General features: G+C 55.6%; 1 protein-coding gene across 1 annotated transcript in view; it reads left to right on the forward strand.

The window, feature by feature from the left end:
- The first annotated feature begins 10,870 nt into the window (after positions 1 to 10,870).
- Positions 10,871 to 20,004, forward strand: part of LOC132875192 (oxysterol-binding protein-related protein 10) — a 46,176-nt gene continuing 37,042 nt past the window's right edge. The window contains exon 1 of the mRNA XM_060911886.1: positions 10,871 to 11,303. Within this exon, the coding sequence (XP_060767869.1) occupies positions 11,128 to 11,303 (176 nt within the window). The 5' untranslated portion in view covers positions 10,871 to 11,127. The remainder of the gene's footprint in view (positions 11,304 to 20,004) is intronic.

Consider the following 20,004-nt stretch of genomic DNA (forward strand, 5'->3'; position numbering starts at 1 on the left):
GCGACTGCGAGAATAGTCCGGATCAAACCGAACTAACAACCGTACCTGCTCTCCCCTCCGACCACCACTACTATGACGAGAACGTCTGCAAAGACCTCCCCACTGCTTACATAGATGGATGCTCATTCCATCATGAACGCAAAGTCCAAGCCGGTGTCGGTATCGTATGGGCGAACGGCCCTATACAAGGGAAATACCAACATCGACTCGGGGCTAAGACTAGCCAATATGCGGAGGTAGCAGCCGTGCTCATCGTCCTGCAACAAGCTGCCCGTGAGAACATCAAGCGGTTAGTCCTCTGCTCTGATTCAAATTATGCCAGGCATAGCTTCGTCTCACACTTTCCCTCGTGGAAGGTGCAGGACATGAAAAACGCAAGGGGCAAGGAAGTGAAACACTCCGAACTCTTCCTAGCATGCGATCGACTCGTAACCGAACAGGGAATGTGCGTCTATTGGAAGAAGGTGAAGGGACATTCTCAAGTCCCAGGACCTGACAAAGTCGGTAACGATGAGGCAGATGGCCTCGCCAAAGCGGGAGCCGTAGACGGCCCCCTTTGGGAATTCCAGCCGTCATGGCTTCCCGAGACGCCACGCCATAACGTAACCGTGATTACTCGCCGACAGGCTAGAGCAGGTCAAACTGACGCAGTACCCCAAGCAGGAACAGTGCAACTCGGCCGACTGCCCCAGGATGCCGACCTGGTGTCTATGCAGGAAAGGGATCCCGTGATCCACCAAATCCGTAAGTTCCTTGCGGACCCCGTGGCGTCCCCAATTTCCCCACAAGAGTTGCAACAGTCCCGAGACTTAAATCACCTTCACAATCTCAAAAACGGCTTAAAACTCGAGAAAGGACTCCTGGTGTACACACCACGCAACCAGGGACCTCCCCGGTGGGTCGTGCCCACAGATCATAGGGGGGTCATGTTGCAGTACGCTCACGACAGCCCGTGCGGGGGCCATAGGAACGCTCAGGCGACCTACCAGACACTCCAACAGATTGTCTATTGGCCCTTCATGATTCAGGACGTTACCGAGTATGTCAAAGGGTGCTTGATTTGCTGCCAATTCCGACCAGCCCAACCGTTGAACCGCGCCCCACTGCAAAGCAAAGGCATCTCATTCCCCTGGTCTAATCTCCAGATAGACTGGGTCGGACCGGTGCCGAAATCGGCTCGAGGTAATAAGTACCTCCTGACCGTCACTTGCGCGTTCACGAAGTGGGTGGAATGCTTGCCCGCCCCAAACGAAACCGCAGAGACCACCGCTCTCCTTCTTATGAACCATGTGTTCAGCCGTTGGGGCTTGCCCCTATCCATTGATTCCGACCGAGGTACTCATTTCACCGCAGAGGTCATGAGAGTGTTGTGGGAGATGCTCGGAGTCGAGGCAAAATTCCACATCGCGTATCATCCTCAGTCTTCCGGTCAGGTCGAACGCGCCAACCAAACCATCGTGAGCATGCTTCGCAAGTATGTGAGTCACCATGGCAAAGATTGGGACATCAAACTCCCTCTGGTGCTGATGGCCATTCGGTCCACTCCTCACCGCACCACCGGAGTCACCCCGTTCGAAATGATGACTGGCCGTGAAATGGTTCTTCCCTTACACCTCCTCTACCGACCAGAGGACCTAAGCGTTGCCACTGCGTACACCGCACACCAGTACGTCACCGACTTGCAACGCCACTTGCAGGCCACATTTGTGTGGGCCCAGGAACACCTCGAAAAGAGTGCGAAAGGACAGAAAGCTTACTACGACAGAAAGGCGACACACCGTGAGTACGAAGTAGGCGACAGAGTCCTATACTTCAATTTCACCAAACCGGTAGGAGTAGCCAGAAAATTCTTACCCCGTTGGTCCGGCCCTTTCGAAATCGTCGGTAAACTGTCCCCCGTCGCCTACCGTATCAAAACTTCGAAGCCCAGCCAGGCGCCTTCGTATAGATGGGTCCATAGCAACCAAATAAAGCTTTTTGAGCAGTCCACACTCCATAGGGGGGTGGACAAACAATAAGTTATAGCCTGCCCAACTTAGTTGCATGCCTCTCAATCCATAAGCGTGCATCTCTAAGTAACCACCCTTGTTACCACTCAAATCGGAATAACAAACTCCTGTATGTTGCAGAATGGCCCCTCTCTGGATCCTCGGCATCTTCCTAGTCCTGCAGACCACATTGGCCGGTAACATAGTGGAACCAGGTCCGCCGAGTGGCATCGTTCTCCAAGATGCCCCAGGACTGCTCCTCACCAATTGCCGCGTCCATACCCAGCGCGTGTACACCCGCCTCGATCCTTGGGACGTGTACCGTAAGCATTTTAGATCGCCCACACAAACAAACCTCGAAACCGGGCCTGACTCCGAGATTGGGTCCAACATCGAACACGCCAAGCGTACCACAGTTCACATGCTCGAACAGTTACAGAAGTTCATAGTCACTGAGGAGGAATTCAGCGGCAAAACACGCCCTAAACGGTTCCTCGGAGGACTACTTACTGCTGCATCCGCCATTGGCTCTCTGTTCTCAATGGGCCTCTCTGCCGTTAACACCGTTAGCCTGACCGCGGTCAAACGAGAAATGAACATTCTTAAGGAAGAAATGCCAGAAATCCAGGGTAGACTACTAACTCAACAGGAGGAGCTGCAGGGCCTAGGCAAAACCCTGCAGGGAACCATACTAACCGTTAACATGCATTCTACATTAATCAAGAACACAGTACATGCCGTAGACAGACTAGCGACAATCATGAGAAGCGAAGTCAAGTACGTTCGAGTAATCCGAGACCTAATGCAGGACCTGATGAGAGAAGTAAGTAGCTCTCTCAGCACCCTGAGTGGAGGTAAAATCCCACCATATTTGATACCCCTCAGCATGGTTGACAGCATACTCCGATCTACTACCACGACTAACGTTTACTCATCACAGATTCATCTGGCTTATAGTCTTGGCAGTGCTATCCCCATTTTTGTGAACCCTCAAAACCTAGAAATAGGCTTCATCCTCAATCTCCCCGTTATTGAACGGCAAAACATATACAGAATCAAATCTGTCCTTAATGTAGGTTTCTGGAACAACGGCGTACACGTACGTTTGCAGACACCTCCCACCATAGCCTATCACGATGATAACCCCTCCATCTACCTCATCCCTAACTTAGACATGTGCACCTCTACCAAAGATATCCACTGGGTCTGCCCCAGCAATCCCTTTATCCGAGACACCACAGACCGTCTCTGTGGATTGACAAAAGTCCCCGATCAGAAGTGTGCAGGCAAATTGTCTATTAAAGATGAAGGAATAGGAACTAGAGTAGAAAGAGCTGGTAATCGGTGGCTAATCAACACTCCCCAAACTGAGATTCTGGTATCATATGATCAACATAACACTGCCACTAGAATGAAGATCCCTAACGAAACCTCTCTCCTAAGTGTCCCACTAGGAGCCACTGTTCACGTGGGTGACATCACCCTCCATCACCTTAGCGCTGACCAGTATGAGACCGAGATAGAAATGCCCGATGCCTTCCCAGGTCACGAACTTGAGATAAACTCCACCCTCCAAGCACAACTACTGCTGGAAGGGACCAAAACCGTGCAATTCGATCTTAAGCCCACTGGCATCGCTACCACTTTCTTGAATAACCGCGCAAACCCTTCGTCCGATCAAGGATCTTTAATAAGCCGAATTGCGCTGGGATTTCTAGCTAGCGGTTGGGTTATCACAGTCTTCATAGCCATCACTCTACATAGGTACATACTGACACTACACCGCAAACTGGACAAAACGATCTACGCACCTGAGAAATTAGATCGTGGCATTGTCCGATTCTCCATCAGGCCTAAGGCCTCCACTAACTTTCTTGAAGAGTAGGCTTGCTAACACGCTAACTAACCCCTCTTTTCCATTTTCCTTTATGGAGTTTTGATTATTTTTTTTGTTTGCTGTGTGAAATATTGTATGTAGAAGGTAGTTAAGTAGCCATAGTGTAATTGTTTTCATGTCCAAGTGCCTATGCTTTCATGCCCAAGTGCCTATGCATCTTATGGACTGTATGAAATGAATTGAACTGTTGAACTGTGTCTGAAAGACTTTTCACAGAAAGGACCCTTGGAACTACCTCATTGTGGAACTACCTCATTGTGGAACTACCTCATTGTGGATTACTAGGGACCGTGGGCGCAGACTAAACACCATGTGCCCATAGGGTATCACTCCTTTCAGCGCCTATGGCCAAGGGGGGAATGTTGGTAACTCGCCAGCGCCCCCTATAACGATCCCACAATTCCTTGCGCGCTCCACCCGGATGTGACGTAAAGTGGAACTGCTTTAACTGTATCGAGAGCGCCTCGATTCATCCTCTCGTGTTCTGGCTACTGGAGTGGTCGGACGGACTGTTGGCACGCTCGCCTACAGTGTTGAGACTAACCGCTATTGTCTGAGAACAGCCTGTTCAAATTAGTTTCGGCCGAACTTTTGAACGACCCGCTAAGTTTCAGCGATATAGTGGTTTTGATTCTAAACCTTTGCAAAGTTTAACTACAGTTAAGTAGTTTTCCACGCTAAGAGGCATTTGCGGACAGCTTCGCTCCTCTCAGCCTTTTTCTCGTCGATGCATCACCGGAGGTTTCTCCCGAAGCACCGTGGGCCAGCTAGGCCTCCATCTCCCTGCTTCGTTAGCCGCGGTTGGACGCAACTCGCCGCTAAACTCCTCTCCTCGGACCGCGACCCTCAGCGCGGACATCGGAGAACGAACTTCCATCGCATTGAGTAGGCACTTGGGCAAATTTTAATTTGTAGCTTATTCAGATGGTTGTTAGGGTCATGTTTAAGCTTTGAGCTGTTTAGCATACCCGCTCAGACACGTAAGGTGTTTGTTTGTTTTTATTGTTTGTTTTGGTTCTGTTTTTTTCTTTGAACTTGTTAGACAGGGTATCTTGCATGATATCTTTCCTTAACTCCATTGCTAGCTTCCCTATCTGATTAGCAGCGCAGCGACAAGTTTGTTATTTTAAGCTCCGAGGCTAGACCGCTACAAGGCCTAGTCCTCTCCATCCAACACCTATTACACACATATACTCTCTCTCTCTCTCTCTCTCTCTCTCGTGTTGAGTTCTTTGCCTAGATAGTCTGTTGGAAATTGTTGTTAAGTACAGTGTTTGGATCCAGCTGTAATGTGGTCAGATTCTCCTTAGCAACTTATTGCTAGCTATCTCAGGGTGATACGCTAGCTGGTAGGCTTGTGTTCTCGACTAGGCCTGCAGGCGCCATTTTTCCCGACGCCATTTTGGGTACCTTCCTCATTGAGTTACCTGTGATACGACACCTAGGCACTGACCGCCATTTTGTTTAAGCATTGCCAGAGTGGCTAGTCGTTAGCATCTACCCACAGATACATACACACCTACACGCACGCACGCACGCATCTGCTTGCCCTAGCCTCACACACACGCACACACAAGGGATTCTTTTTTTTTTTCTTCTATCTCTTTCTCTCTCTCTTTCCCTCAAATTTATAGTCCAGGTGTAATTGTTCCATTGTTTTGTCTTGTTATTACCTTTGCCGACATTGAATGTATTTTGAGATTATTATTAGTGAGTAGTAGACAAATAAAAGCTAATAAAATTGAATTGCATTTTACTTGTTCCTGTTTATTCACAAGGCCAACTATTTAGAACTCCTTTTTCCTTCAAAATTTAGCTTTTTTATACAACTGGGTTTCCCATCTAATACAGAGCTACTATTAATCTTGAATGTAACCATTCACGGTGAGTATTAAGATTAATAATTTAAGATTTTATGAGACTGATCTTTATTTATAAATTGATTAATTTAATTATCAATTATCACAATTTATAATTTAATTAATCCCAATTCCACCTACACGTGGAAGAGTGCTTCCGCAATACTACATGCGGAGATATTGCGAAGAGGCATTGCTTCTGGGTATCGCGTTGCATAGTCCACCAGAACTAAAAGTGATACCCTCGTGTTACTACTACTACTACTACTATCCGTTTTTACGTCCTTTATCCTCAATGCAGAGGGTTGTACGGCGCATGGTTGACCAATCTAATGGCCCGACGAGATCCATCCCAATTCTTTAGAACGGGGTCTCGATTAATGGTAGAGGGCGCAAAGGCGCTTTTGGAATGGCCGCTGGATTTGCTAACTGGCATTCGCGACATGCTGTACACCACCTATGGACATCGCCGCAAATCCCTGGCCAATAGAACTGGGCCATGATTCGGGATAGTGTCTTATCCTGCCCCAAGTGTCCAGCCATGGGATTAAAGTGAGCCGCCTGGAATACCAATTCCCGGCGGCTCTTTGGGATCAAAACTTACGTAATCGGCTCCTTAGTCTGAGTGTCCTGCGTCACTTGGTATAACCTATCCTTCATAATGGAGAAATAGGGGAAGGACGGGGTGGTGTTTGGCTGAAGCGTTTGACTCTCACTTGGTCAAACGCATGCCGCAGAGTCTCGTCTCGCGACTGCTCTAACGGGAAATCTGCGAGGGATTCCCCGAGAGAGGGAGGAGGAACCAGCGGCTCCTCACTCTGATGGGGTGATGACGTAGACGGCTCTGTGACAGCTGCTCCCGCCAATGCCACACCGGGACCTCCCCCTGCTGAACTACGGCAGGACCCACTCTTCACTAAATGAGTCATTAATTCCTGAAATCCCGGCCAATCAGTCCCCAAAATTATCAAGTGGGTAAGGCGAGGATTAACTGCCGCCTTTACACTAGATTTTTTCCCCTCGAAATAGAATGTGGACCGACACTAAAGGGTAATTGTAAATATCCCCATGCAAACACAACACCTTCTTGTGCTCCCCCCAGTGCCTTGTCTTGCACCAGGCTTTGGTGGATTGAGGTCTGATTACAGCCGGAGTCCACCAAGGCCTGATACGTATCCCCTTGGACACTCACCGGTATGCGATACGCTCCGGCCCAATCGAGGGCAGTTCCTGGTGCATCGGGGATCTGGACCACTGCGCCCACCTCCATTGCCGAGCACTGATGCTGGAGGTGCCCTGGCTCCCTGCAGCGCCAGCAAACCGGCCCAGGCTCTCTCTCTGCACTGGTGCTCTGGGGCTCACTTACCTGAGGGGGGGGGAGAGACAGACACGGAAGCGGGAAATGGGAGGGCACCACGGGTGCGGTGGGCCGGCTGGGGTGGAGCCAGCCTCTGCCTCCACGGTGGGGGAATGGGGCGAGGATGAGACACAGAAGGGGAGGGGGAGAGAGAGAGAGGAGAAGAGGAGATCTGCGATCCTGCTGTGGGAACAGCCGCCAAATGATCCTCTGCCAACTCGATGGCCTGATCCAGCGACGCCGGGCGATTGCACTGGACCCACTCCGCGGTCCCTTCGGGAAGTCGTGCAATGAACTGCTCCAGTGCCACCAAATCGATGATTCCCTTGGCGTCGCAGTTGTCAGCCCTCAGCCACCGCCGGCAGGCATCCCGGAGTTGCTGGCCAAATGCGAACGGCCGGCCGACCTCCTCTAGGTGTAGAGCGCGGAAGCACTGACGTTGTTCTGGAGTGCGCTCCACATGCTGGAGGACGGCCCAGCGCAGGTCTGCGTAGACCAGCCGGCTGTTGGCGGGGAGCTGTAGCGCGGCCAGCTGCGCCTCACTCGTTAGCAGGGGGAGGAGGCGCTCCGTGCGCTGTTCCACCGGCCAGCCCCAGGCCTCTGCTGCTTGCTCAAAGAGCGCTAGGAAGGCCTCGGGGTCGTCATGCGGACCCATCTTCGTTAGGGTGAGGTGGGGAGGGCCCACGGCGGTGGAGGTGGTGGACCCCGCTAATGCGAGGAGGTGCCGGAATGCCTGACGATCTTCCTGTAGCACCAGCACCAGGGTCTCGAACCTTTGCTCTTGCTCCTTTCGGAGGGTGATCAGCTCCTGGTGCTGGCTCTGTTGAGCCATGGCGAGGGCATGGATCAGGTCTGTGAAGGGGGAAGACTCCATGGGGCTATTCTCCTCTGTGCTCCGGTCCTGGGTTTCAGCACCACTGTAGTATAAGAGCGGGTGGGTGGAGCACAGAAGTACGGCAGGCCAGAACTGAGTTCCAACAAAACTCTTTTATTTAGCTTTTCAGCTTTTATACTCCCAGCCATACACACACACACACACACACACACACACACACACACACACACACACACACATCAGTTGTCTGGTTGGGGAGAGAGCTTCCTTCCTCTGCTTTCTCTCTCCTTATATAGGGCACAGTCACTGTGGAAGACACACAAACACAGATTAACCGACATCAGGTGTAGCAATTCTGCCACTTACCTTCCCTGATTCCGCCCTCCTGTCACAGACTGATGCTTGACCACGCCCCTGCTGCCATAGGAATAAATCTGAAATGTTCAACAGGTACAAGGACATATGGGTGTGATCATGAGGGGTGCACATACTTTTGGTTATATAGAATATATAATTGTGAATAAGTGTGTGTTCGAGTTAGATATATCACTAAGATCAGACCCTGAATAAAAGACTGATATTCTGTGGATATTGTTACTGCAAACTGTGAGGTTATAAACATAAATAAAGATGATGTCAGAGTGTTGAATTAAATACTGATATAGTGTCAAAATACAGATGTGAAATAAACAAACAGTCTGATTTTAAAGATGAGAGAACAGGCACGACAGAACTGAGTGTGAGAAAGAGAGAGTGTGTGTGTGAGAGAGAGAGAGAGTGAGAAAGAGAGTGTGTGTGAGAGAGTGAGTGAGAGTGTGTGCGTGTGTGTGTGAGAGAGTGAGTGTGAGTGTGTGAGAGAGAGAGTGAGAGAGTGAGTGTGTGAGAGAGAGAGTGAGAGAGTGTGTGAGTGAGTGTGTGTGTGTGTGTGTGAGAGAGAGAGTGAGAGTGTGTGTGAGAGAGTGAGAGTGTATGTGTGAGAGAGAGTGAGACAGTGTGTGTGTGAGAGAGTGTGTGTGAGAGAGAGTGAGACAGTGTGTGTGTGTGTGTGAGAGAGAGAGAGTGAGGTAGTGTGTCTGGGAGAGAGAGTGTGTGTGTGCGAGAGAGAGTGTGTGCAGAGGTGGAAAAACCTGGGTGCAGAAAGTAAAAACCCTGCCACATTTTTGCTCCAGCCAATTCAATGAACCAGCTGATCCTAATTACCACATCCCCTAAGCCAGGTTGATGAGCTAATTGGTGAAATCACCTGTGTTGAGAGCACAGGCAGAAGGAAAACCTAAGCAGGACTTTTACTTTGTCAATCCAGTTTTTCCACCTCTGAGTGTGTGTGTGCATGGGCAGTGCCACTATTGAAGGTGGCGGGGGCGTGTCCCCTTCACATTTCATAATTCTTCCTTTGGCCCCGCCCACATTTAATATAAAATATGAGTTCACCCAGCGCCGTTTCTATTGCTTCGTGAAAGAATCCATTCCACTTGATCGATAAGAGAATACACAGACCACTGAAAATTCACTCCGGGTTTTCCGGGCGTTCCCTACAACAACTCACCAATCTCAGCTGCTCGAGAGTGGAGGAGGTGACATCAGCCCCATTGCCACCTCACAATGGCTAGCTTTTGCTGAAACCTTATTCTTTTGTTACTGTATCTGCCCTCAAAATTAACCCTAGGCCACGTTAAATTAATGTTCAACTAAACAGTGAAATAAGCTTAGCCTAATGGGGTATTCTTGGTTGATGGTGAATTGTTTGCAGTATTTGCTCCTCCCCAGACACAATGGACATACAGTTAGGACATTCTTTACAAAGCAGCAGAAAGTCAGTCAGAATTTCCCCACAGGACAGTTTTTTTTTTTTTGTCCCAATGGAAATGTTAGTGCAGTTAGCTGTCTAGTCAATGTTAGGAGATGTATCAGCTAGCTTAATGTTAGCTATCATTTAATTCAAACCCAGTAGGCCTGCCTTACTGTAATGCCAAGAATGAGGTCAAGTCTGCTCTGATGATATTTATTGATTCCCTGTTGTGATCTGAAGAACTTGTTTTGTCTGGTCTTTGCCAGTTTTCTGGAAAGTAATATGGGAAATCAGTGTATGGGGAAGGAATAGTAGAAAGGAAAGCGATGGAGAGAGATGGATGTTATTCCAGGTGGATTGTGAAGGAAAGGGGGATAAAAGTTATGAAGTGGTAGAAATTGTGGTGGCACCAATGTAAGAAGGAATTATATCTATAAATCTATTTGTTATACTGATCTGTAAATGTTACTGTAGTACCACCATTGCATGTAGGTTGACAAAACTGCACTTGTTCATTGTGTGAAGTTATTTTTTGTGTGTCACCGTTGCTTGACACAGTGTGATTTTGTGTTATGAAGACTGCATGATGCCATGCCATTTTTATGAGTATCACTAAATCGGAAAAAAGTAAAATGCACCCATAAAGTCATTGTTGGTGATAAACTGTGTCACATTCATCTCATTATCTTAGGCAGAGCAGTGGGTTTAAAAATAGGCTGATGAACATATGGACTAGTTGAATGAGGACTTATTGTTGAGTCTCTAAAATAGTCATTGAATTAAGTGACTTTTGTCGGTAAAATTAGGTGTTTAACAACCTGTTAAAAATACACCAGAATGCAGGAAATGGCATCTAATTAATTAATTAATAAATGTTCTGGGGGAGGACCCCCCACACCCCCTGCCAGTGTGTCCCCCACACATTAAAAATGCTTCTGACGCCCCTGTGTGTGTGTGTGTGAGAGAGAGAAAGAGTGTGTGTGTATGTGAGAGATAGAGAGAGAGAGGTTTGCATGAACACACCACGTGATCCATGTCCGGTTTGTATAATTCCAAAAACACACTGCACGCGCGTTCCTATGTTCTGGCTGGCGCGGGCTGCTGGTGGGCGGGCCTGCACTGCAGCTACGCCCCCACACACACACAGTTCTCCACGCGCACCGTCACACACCACCGGAACAGGAGAGAGAAAGAGAGAGAGATATGAATTCCACTTTCCCACAGCACAGGGTTTAGGAGACTCAGGAAACAGGTCTGAACCGCACTTCCGCTCTCTCTCTCTCTCTCTCTCACACACACACACACACACACACAATCTCTCTCTCTCTCTCACACACACACACACACACACTATCTCTTTCTCTCTCTCACTCACACACACACACACACACACACACAAATAATGGAGAAAACTACACGGACCAATGGAGAGCACGCCTCAGTGACCACAGGAGGCTCGAACCCGAACCATGCGGACCAGACACGAAGGAGCACTAGAGGAGGAGGAGGAGGAAGGAGGCCTCAGCTGGAAGGAGTACTGAGTAAATACACCAACCTGATCCAGGGCTGGCAGAACAGGTAAGAGAAACGAGTGCACGCGCTGGAAGGGTTTAGACACAGTGTAACAAAAAAGTGTCAGGACTACAGAGAGACAGACACACTCACACCTGTGGGGGATTTAGAGGAGGGAGTTGATCTAATTCACATGTCTTTAGACTGTGGGAGGAAACCAGAGACCCGGAGGAGGAAACCCACACAGACAGGACCCAGTCTGCCATGAGGTTCGAACCCAGTGATAACCAGTGAGGCAACAGTGACAACCAGTCCACTGCACCACCGCCTGAGTAAGAGACAGATAAACACCGATAGATGGACAGACGGATAGACTGTGCTAGACAGATAGACAGACAGACTGTGCTAGACAGACAGACACACACACAGCTATACACACAGACAGAAACAGAGTGCACTAAATAGGCAGGCAGGCAGACAGACACATAGCTATACACACAGACAGACAGAGCGCGCCAGACAGCGCTGGACAGGCAGGCAGGCAGAGCATGCCAGACAGCGCTAGACAGGCAGGCAGAGCGTGCCAGACAGCGCCAGGCAGGCAGAGAGCGCCAGACAGGCAGGCAGGCAGAGAGCGCCAGACAGGCAGGCAGGCAGAGAGCGCCAGACAGGCAGGCAGGCAGAGAGCGCCAGACAGGCAGGCAGGCAGAGAGCGCCAGACAGGCAGGCAGGCAGAGAGCGCCAGACAGGCAGGCAGGCAGAGAGCGCCAGACAGGCAGGCAGGCAGAGAGCGCCAGACAGGCAGGCAGGCAGGCAGAGAGCGCCAGACAGGCAGGCAGGCAGGCAGAGAGCGCCAGACAGGCAGGCAGGCAGGCAGAGAGCGCCAGACAGGCAGGCAGGCAGGCAGAGAGCGCCAGACAGGCAGGCAGGCAGGCAGAGAGCGCCAGACAGGCAGGCAGGCAGGCAGAGAGCGCCAGACAGGCAGGCAGGCAGGCAGAGAGCGCCAGACAGGCAGGCAGGCAGGCAGAGAGCGCCAGACAGGCAGGCAGGCAGGCAGAGAGCGCCAGACAGGCAGGCAGGCAGGCAGAGAGCGCCAGACAGGCAGGCAGGCAGGCAGAGAGCGCCAGACAGGCAGGCAGGCAGGCAGAGAGCGCCAGACAGGCAGGCAGGCAGGCAGAGAGCGCCAGACAGGCAGGCAGGCAGGCAGAGAGCGCCAGACAGGCAGGCAGGCAGGCAGAGAGCGCCAGACAGGCAGGCAGGCAGGCAGAGAGCGCCAGACAGGCAGGCAGGCAGGCAGAGAGCGCCAGACAGGCAGGCAGGCAGGCAGAGAGCGCCAGACAGGCAGGTGGAGCACCAGACAGACAGGCAGACAGACAGATAGGCAGAGTGCACCAGACAGACAGCGCCAGGCAGGCAGACAGAGTGTGCCAGACAGACAATGCCAGGCAGGCAGGCAGAGTGCACCAGACAGGCAGGCAGAGAGCACCAGACAGACAGGCAGGCGGAGCACCAGACAGACAGGCAGACAGACAGATAGGCAGAGTGCACCAGACAGACAGCGCCAGGCAGGCAGACAGAGTGTGCCAGACAGACAATGCCAGGCAGGCAGGCAGAGTGCGCCAGACAGACAATGCCAGGCAGGCAGGCAGAGTGCACCAGACAGGCAGGCAGAGAGCACCAGACAGACAGGCAGGCAGGCAGGCAGGTGGAGCACCAGACAGACAGGCAGACAGACAGGCAGACAGACAGATAGGCAGAGTGCACCAGACAGACAGCGCCAGGCAGGCAGACAGAGTGTGCCAGGCAGGCAGGCAGAGTGCACCAGGCAGGCAGGCAGAGTGCACCAGACAGGCAGGCAGAGAGCACCAGACAGACAGGTAGGCGGAGCACCAGACAGACAGGCAGACAGACAGATAGGCAGAGTGCACCAGACAGACAGCGCCAGGCAGGCAGACAGAGTGTGCCAGACAGACAATGCCAGGCAGGCAGGCAGAGTGCACCAGACAGGCAGGCAGAGAGCACCAGACAGACAGGCAGGCGGAGCACCAGACAGACAGGCAGACAGACAGATAGGCAGAGTGCACCAGAGAGACAGCGCCAGGCAGGCAGACAGAGTGTGCCAGACAGCGCCAGACAGGCAGGCAGGCAGAGAGCGCCAGACAGACAGGCAGGCAGAGAGCGCCAGACAGACAGGCAGGCAGAGAGCGCCAGACAGACAGGCAGGCAGAGAGCGCCAGACAGACAGGCAGGCAGAGAGCACCAGACAGACAGGCAGGCAGGCAGGTGGAGCACCAGACAGACAGGCAGACAGACAGATAGGCAGAGTGCACCAGACAGACAGCGCCAGGCAGGCAGACAGAGTGTGCCAGACAGACAATGCCAGGCAGGCAGGCAGAGTGCGCCAGACAGACAGGCAGGCAGGCAGGTGGAGCACCAGACAGACAGGCAGACAGACAGATAGGCAGAGTGCACCAGACAGACAGCGCCAGGCAGGCAGACAGAGTGTGCCAGACAGACAATGCCAGGCAGGCAGACAGAGTGCGCCAGACAGGCAGACACAGAGCACCAGACAGACAGATGGCGGCAGGCAGACAGACAGACAGAGAGAGAGAGACAGACAGACAGACAGACAGAGAGAGGCAGGCAGGCAGACAGATAGCGGCAGGCAGACAGACAGACAGAGGGCGGCAGGCAGGCAGGCAGACAGACAGACAGAGGGCGGTAGGCAGGCAGGCAGACAGACAGAGAGCGGTAGGCAGGCAGGCAGACAGACAGAGAGCGGTAGGCAGGCAGGCAGACAGACAGAGAGCGGTAGGCAGGCAGGCAGACAGACAGAGAGCGGTAGGCAGGCAGGCAGACAGACAGAGAGCGGTAGGCAGGCAGGCAGACAGACAGAGAGCGGTAGGCAGGCAGGCAGACAGACAGAGAGCGGTAGGCAGGCAGGCAGACAGACAGAGAGCGGTAGGCAGGCAGGCAGACAGACAGAGAGCGGTAGGCAGGCAGGCAGACAGACAGAGAGCGGTAGGCAGGCAGGCAGACAGACAGAGAGCGGTAGGCAGGCAGGCAGACAGACAGAGAGCGGTAGGCAGGCAGGCAGACAGACAGAGAGCGGTAGGCAGGCAGGCAGACAGACAGAGAGCGGTAGGCAGGCAGGCAGACAGACAGAGAGCGGTAGGCAGGCAGGCAGACAGACAGAGAGCGGTAGGCAGGCAGGCAGACAGACAGAGCGGTAGGCAGGCAGGCAGACAGACAGAGAGCGGTAGGCAGGCAGGCAGACAGACAGAGAGCGGTAGGCAGGCAGGCAGACAGACAGAGAGCGGTAGGCAGGCAGGCAGACAGACAGAGAGCGGTAGGCAGGCAGGCAGACAGACAGAGAGCGGTAGGCAGGCAGGCAGACAGACAGAGAGCGGCAGGCAGGCAGGCAGACAGACAGAGAGCGGCAGGCAGGCAGGCAGACAGACAGAGAGCGGCAGGCAGGCAGGCAGACAGACAGAGAGCGGCAGGCAGGCAGGCAGACAGACAGAGAGCGGCAGGCAGGCAGGCAGACAGACAGAGAGCGGCAGGCAGGCAGGCAGACAGACAGAGAGCGGCAGGCAGGCAGGCAGACAGACAGAGAGCGGCAGGCAGGCAGGCAGACAGACAGAGAGCGGCAGGCAGGCAGGCAGACAGACAGAGAGCGGCAGGCAGGCAGGCAGACAGACAGAGAGCGGCAGGCAGGCAGGCAGACAGACAGAGAGCGGCAGGCAGGCAGGCAGACAGACAGAGAGCGGCAGGCAGGCAGGCAGACAGACAGAGAGCGGCAGGCAGGCAGGCAGACAGACAGAGAGCGGCAGGCAGGCAGGCAGACAGACAGAGAGCGGCAGGCAGGCAGGCAGACAGACAGAGAGCGGCAGGCAGGCAGGCAGACAGACAGAGAGCGGCAGGCAGGCAGGCAGACAGACAGAGAGCGGCAGGCAGGCAGGCAGACAGACAGAGAGCGGCAGGCAGGCAGGCAGACAGACAGAGAGCGGCAGGCAGGCAGGCAGACAGACAGAGAGCGGCAGGCAGGCAGGCAGACAGACAGAGAGCGGCAGGCAGGCAGGCAGACAGACAGAGAGCGGCAGGCAGGCAGGCAGACAGACAGAGAGCGGCAGGCAGGCAGGCAGACAGACAGAGAGCGGCAGGCAGGCAGGCAGACAGACAGAGAGCGGCAGGCAGGCAGGCAGACAGACAGAGAGCGGCAGGCAGGCAGGCAGACAGACAGAGAGCGGCAGGCAGGCAGGCAGACAGACAGAGAGCGGCAGGCAGGCAGGCAGGCAGACAGACAGAGAGCGGCAGGCAGGCAGGCAGGCAGACAGACAGAGAGCGGCAGGCAGGCAGGCAGGCAGACAGACAGAGAGCGGCAGGCAGGCAGGCAGGCAGACAGACAGAGAGCGGCAGGCAGGCAGGCAGGCAGACAGACAGAGAGCGGCAGGCAGGCAGGCAGGCAGACAGACAGAGAGCGGCAGGCAGGCAGGCAGGCAGACAGACAGAGAGCGGCAGGCAGGCAGGCAGGCAGACAGACAGAGAGCGGCAGGCAGGCAGGCAGGCAGACAGACAGAGAGCGGCAGGCAGGCAGGCAGGCAGACAGACAGAGAGCGGCAGGCAGGCAGGCAGGCAGACAGACAGAGAGCGGCAGGCAGGCAGGCAGGCAGACAGACAGAGAGCGGCAGGCAGGCAGGCAGGCAGACAGACAGAGAGCGGCAGGCAGGCAGGCAGGCAGACAGACAGAGAGCGGCAGGCAGGCAGGCAGGCAGACAGACAGAGAGCGGCAGGCAGGCAGGCAGGCAGACAGACAGAGAGCGGCAGGCAGGCAGGCAGGCAGACAGACAGAGAGCGGCAGGCAGGCAGGCAGGCAGACAGACAGAGAGCGGCAGGCAGGCAGGCAGGCAGACAGACAGAGAGCGGCAGGCAGGCAGGCAGACAGACAGAGAGCGGCAGGCAGGCAGGCAGACAGACAGAGAGCGGCAGGCAGGCAGACAGACAGAGAGCGGCAGGCAGGCAGACAGACAGAGAGCGGCAGGCAGGCAGACAGACAGACAGGCAGACAGAGCGGCAGGCAGGCAGACAGGCAGACAGACAGAGCGGCAGGCAGGCAGACAGGCAGAGAGCGGCAGGCAGGCAGACAGGCAGAGAGCGGCAGGCAGGCAGGCAGACAGGCAGAGAGCAGCAGGCAGGCAGACAGACAGAGCGGCAGGCAGACAGGCAGACAGAGAGCGGTAGGCAGGCAGGCAGGCAGACAGAGAGCGGTAGGCAGGCAGGCAGGCAGACAGAGAGCGGTAGGCAGGCAGGCAGACAGACAGAGAGCGGTAGGCAGGCAGGCAGGCAGACAGACAGAGAGCGGTAGGCAGGCAGGCAGGCAGACAGACAGAGAGCGGTAGGCAGGCAGGCAGGCAGACAGACAGAGAGCGGTAGGCAGGCAGGCAGGCAAGCAGACAGACAGAGCAGACGGCAGGCAGACAGGCAGGCAGACAAAGAGCAGTAGGCAGGCAGGCAGGCAGACAGACAGACAGAGAGCGGTAGGCAGGAAGGCAGGCAGGCAGGCAGGCAGGCAGGCAGACAGACAGAGAGCGGTAGGCAGGCAGACAGACAGAGAGCGGTAGGCAGGCAGACAGACAGAGAACGGTAGGCAGGCAGGCAGACAGACAGAGAGTGGTAGGCAGGCAGACAGACAGAGAGCGGTAGGCAGGCAGGCAGACAGACAGAGAGCGGTAGGCAGGCAGGCAGACAGACAGAGAGCGGTAGGCAGGCAGGCAGACAGACAGAGAGCGGTAGGCAGGCAGGCAGACAGACAGAGAGCGGTAGGCAGGCAGGCAGACAGACAGAGAGCGGTAGGCAGGCAGGCAGGCAGACAGACAGAGAGCGGTAGGCAGGCAGGCAGGCAGACAGACAGAGAGCGGTAGGCAGGCAGGCAGGCAGACAGACAGAGAGCGGTAGGCAGGCAGGCAGGCAGACAGACAGAGAGCGGTAGGCAGGCAGGCAGGCAGACAGACAGAGAGCGGTAGGCAGGCAGGCAGGCAGACAGACAGAGAGCGGTAGGCAGGCAGGCAGGCAGACAGACAGAGAGCGGTAGGCAGGCAGGCAGGCAGACAGACAGAGAGCGGTAGGCAGGCAGGCAGGCAGACAGACAGAGAGCGGTAGGCAGGCAGGCAGGCAGACAGACAGAGAGCGGTAGGCAGGCAGGCAGGCAGACAGACAGAGAGCGGTAGGCAGGCAGGCAGGCAGACAGACAGAGAGCGGTAGGCAGGCAGGCAGACAGACAGAGAGCGGTAGGCAGGCAGGCAGGCAGACAGAGAGCGGTAGGCAGGCAGGCAGACAGAGAGCGGTAGGCAGGCAGGCAGGCAGAGAGCGGTAGGCAGGCAGGCAGGCAGAGAGCGGTAGGCAGGCAGGCAGGCAGAGAGCGGTAGGCAGGCAGGCAGGCAGACAGACAGAGAGCGGTAGGCAGGCAGGCAGGCAGACAGACAGAGAGCGGTAGGCAGGCAGGCAGGCAGACAGAGAGCGGTAGGCAGGCAGGCAGACAGACAGAGAACGGTAGGCAGGCAGGCAGACAGACAGAGAGTGGTAGGCAGGCAGGCAGGCAGACAGACAGAGAGCGGTAGGCAGGCAGGCAGACAGACAGAGAGCGGTAGGCAGGCAGGCAGACAGACAGAGAGCGGTAGGCAGGCAGACAGACAGAGAGCGGCAGGCAGACAGACAGAGAGCGGCAGGCAGACAGACAGAGAGCGGCAGACAGACAGACAGAGAGCGGCAGGCAGGCAGACAGACAGAGCGGAAGGCAGGCAGACAGGCAGGCAGACAGAGAGCAGCAGGCAGGCAGGCAGACAGAGAGCGGTAGGCAGGCAGGCAGACAGAGAGCGGTAGGCAGGCAGGCAGACAGAGAGCGGTAGGCAGGCAGGCAGACAGACAGAGAGCGGTAGGCAGGCAGGCAGACAGACAGAGAGCGGTAGGCAGGCAGGCAGACAGAGAGCGGCAGGCAGACAGACAGAGAGCGGCAGGCAGACAGACAGAGAGCGGCAGGCAGACAGGCAGACAGAGAGCGGCAGGCAGGCAGACAGACAGAGCGGAAGGCAGGCAGACAGGCAGGCAGACAGAGAGCAGCAGGCAGGCAGGCAGACAGAGAGCGGTAGGCAGGCAGGCAGACAGAGAGCGGTAGGCAGGCAGGCAGACAGAGAGCGGTAGGCAGGCAGGCAGACAGAGAGCGGTAGGCAGGCAGGCAGACAGAGAGCGGTAGGCAGGCAGGCAGACAGAGAGCGGTAGGCAGGCAGGCAGACAGAGAGCGGTAGGCAGGCAGGCAGACAGAGAGCGGTAGGCAGGCAGGCAGACAGAGAGCGGTAGGCAGGCAGGCAGACAGAGAGCGGTAGGCAGGCAGGCAGACAGAGAGCGGTAGGCAGGCAGGCAGACAGAGAGCGGTAGGCAGGCAGGCAGACAGAGAGCGGTAGGCAGGCAGGCAGACAGAGAGCGGTAGGCAGGCAGGCAGACAGAGAGCGGTAGGCAGGCAGACAGACAGAGAGCGGCAGGCAGGCAGGCAGACAGACAGAGCGGAAGGCAGGCAGACAGGCAGGCAGACAGACAGAGAGCGGTAGGCAGGCAGACAGACAGAGAGCGGCAGGCAGGCAGACAGACAGAGCGGAAGGCAGGCAGACAGGCAGGCAGACAGAGAGCGGTAGGCAGGCAGGCAGACAGAGAGCGGTAGGCAGGCAGGCAGACAGAGAGCGGTAGGCAGGCAGGCAGACAGAGAGCGGTAGGCAGGCAGGCAGACAGAGAGCGGTAGGCAGGCAGGCAGACAGAGAGCGGTAGGCAGGCAGGCAGACAGAGAGCGGTAGGCAGGCAGGCAGACAGAGAGCGGTAGGCAGGCAGGCAGACAGAGAGCGGTAGGCAGGCAGACAGACAGAGAGCGGCAGGCAGGCAGACAGAGTGTGCCAGGCAGGCAGGCAGAGTGCACCAGGCAGGCAGGCAGAGTGCACCAGACAGGCAGGCAGAGAGCACCAGACAGACAGGTAGGCGGAGCACCAGACAGACAGGCAGACAGACAGATAGGCAGAGTGCACCAGACAGACAGCGCCAGGCAGGCAGACAGAGTGTGCCAGACAGACAATGCCAGGCAGGCAGGCAGAGTGCACCAGACAGGCAGGCAGAGAGCACCAGACAGACAGGCAGGCGGAGCACCAGACAGACAGGCAGACAGACAGATAGGCAGAGTGCACCAGAGAGACAGCGCCAGGCAGGCAGACAGAGTGTGCCAGACAGCGCCAGACAGGCAGGCAGGCAGAGAGCGCCAGACAGGCAGGCAGGCAGAGAGCGCCAGACAGACAGGCAGGCAGAGAGCGCCAGACAGACAGGCAGGCAGAGAGCGCCAGACAGACAGGCAGGCAGAGAGCGCCAGACAGACAGGCAGGCAGAGAGCACCAGACAGACAGGCAGGCAGGCAGGTGGAGCACCAGACAGACAGGCAGACAGACAGATAGGCAGAGTGCACCAGACAGACAGCGCCAGGCAGGCAGACAGAGTGTGCCAGACAGACAATGCCAGGCAGGCAGGCAGAGTGCGCCAGACAGACAGGCAGGCAGGCAGGTGGAGCACCAGACAGACAGGCAGACAGACAGATAGGCAGAGTGCACAAGACCGACAGCGCCAGGCAGGCAGACAGAGTGTGCCAGACAGACAATGCCAGGCAGGCAGACAGAGTGCGCCAGACAGGCAGACACAGAGCACCAGACAGACAGATGGCGGCAGGCAGACAGACAGACAG

Source organism: Neoarius graeffei, chromosome 2 (genome assembly GCF_027579695.1).
Source record: "Neoarius graeffei isolate fNeoGra1 chromosome 2, fNeoGra1.pri, whole genome shotgun sequence".
Lineage (NCBI taxonomy): Eukaryota > Metazoa > Chordata > Actinopteri > Siluriformes > Ariidae > Neoarius > Neoarius graeffei.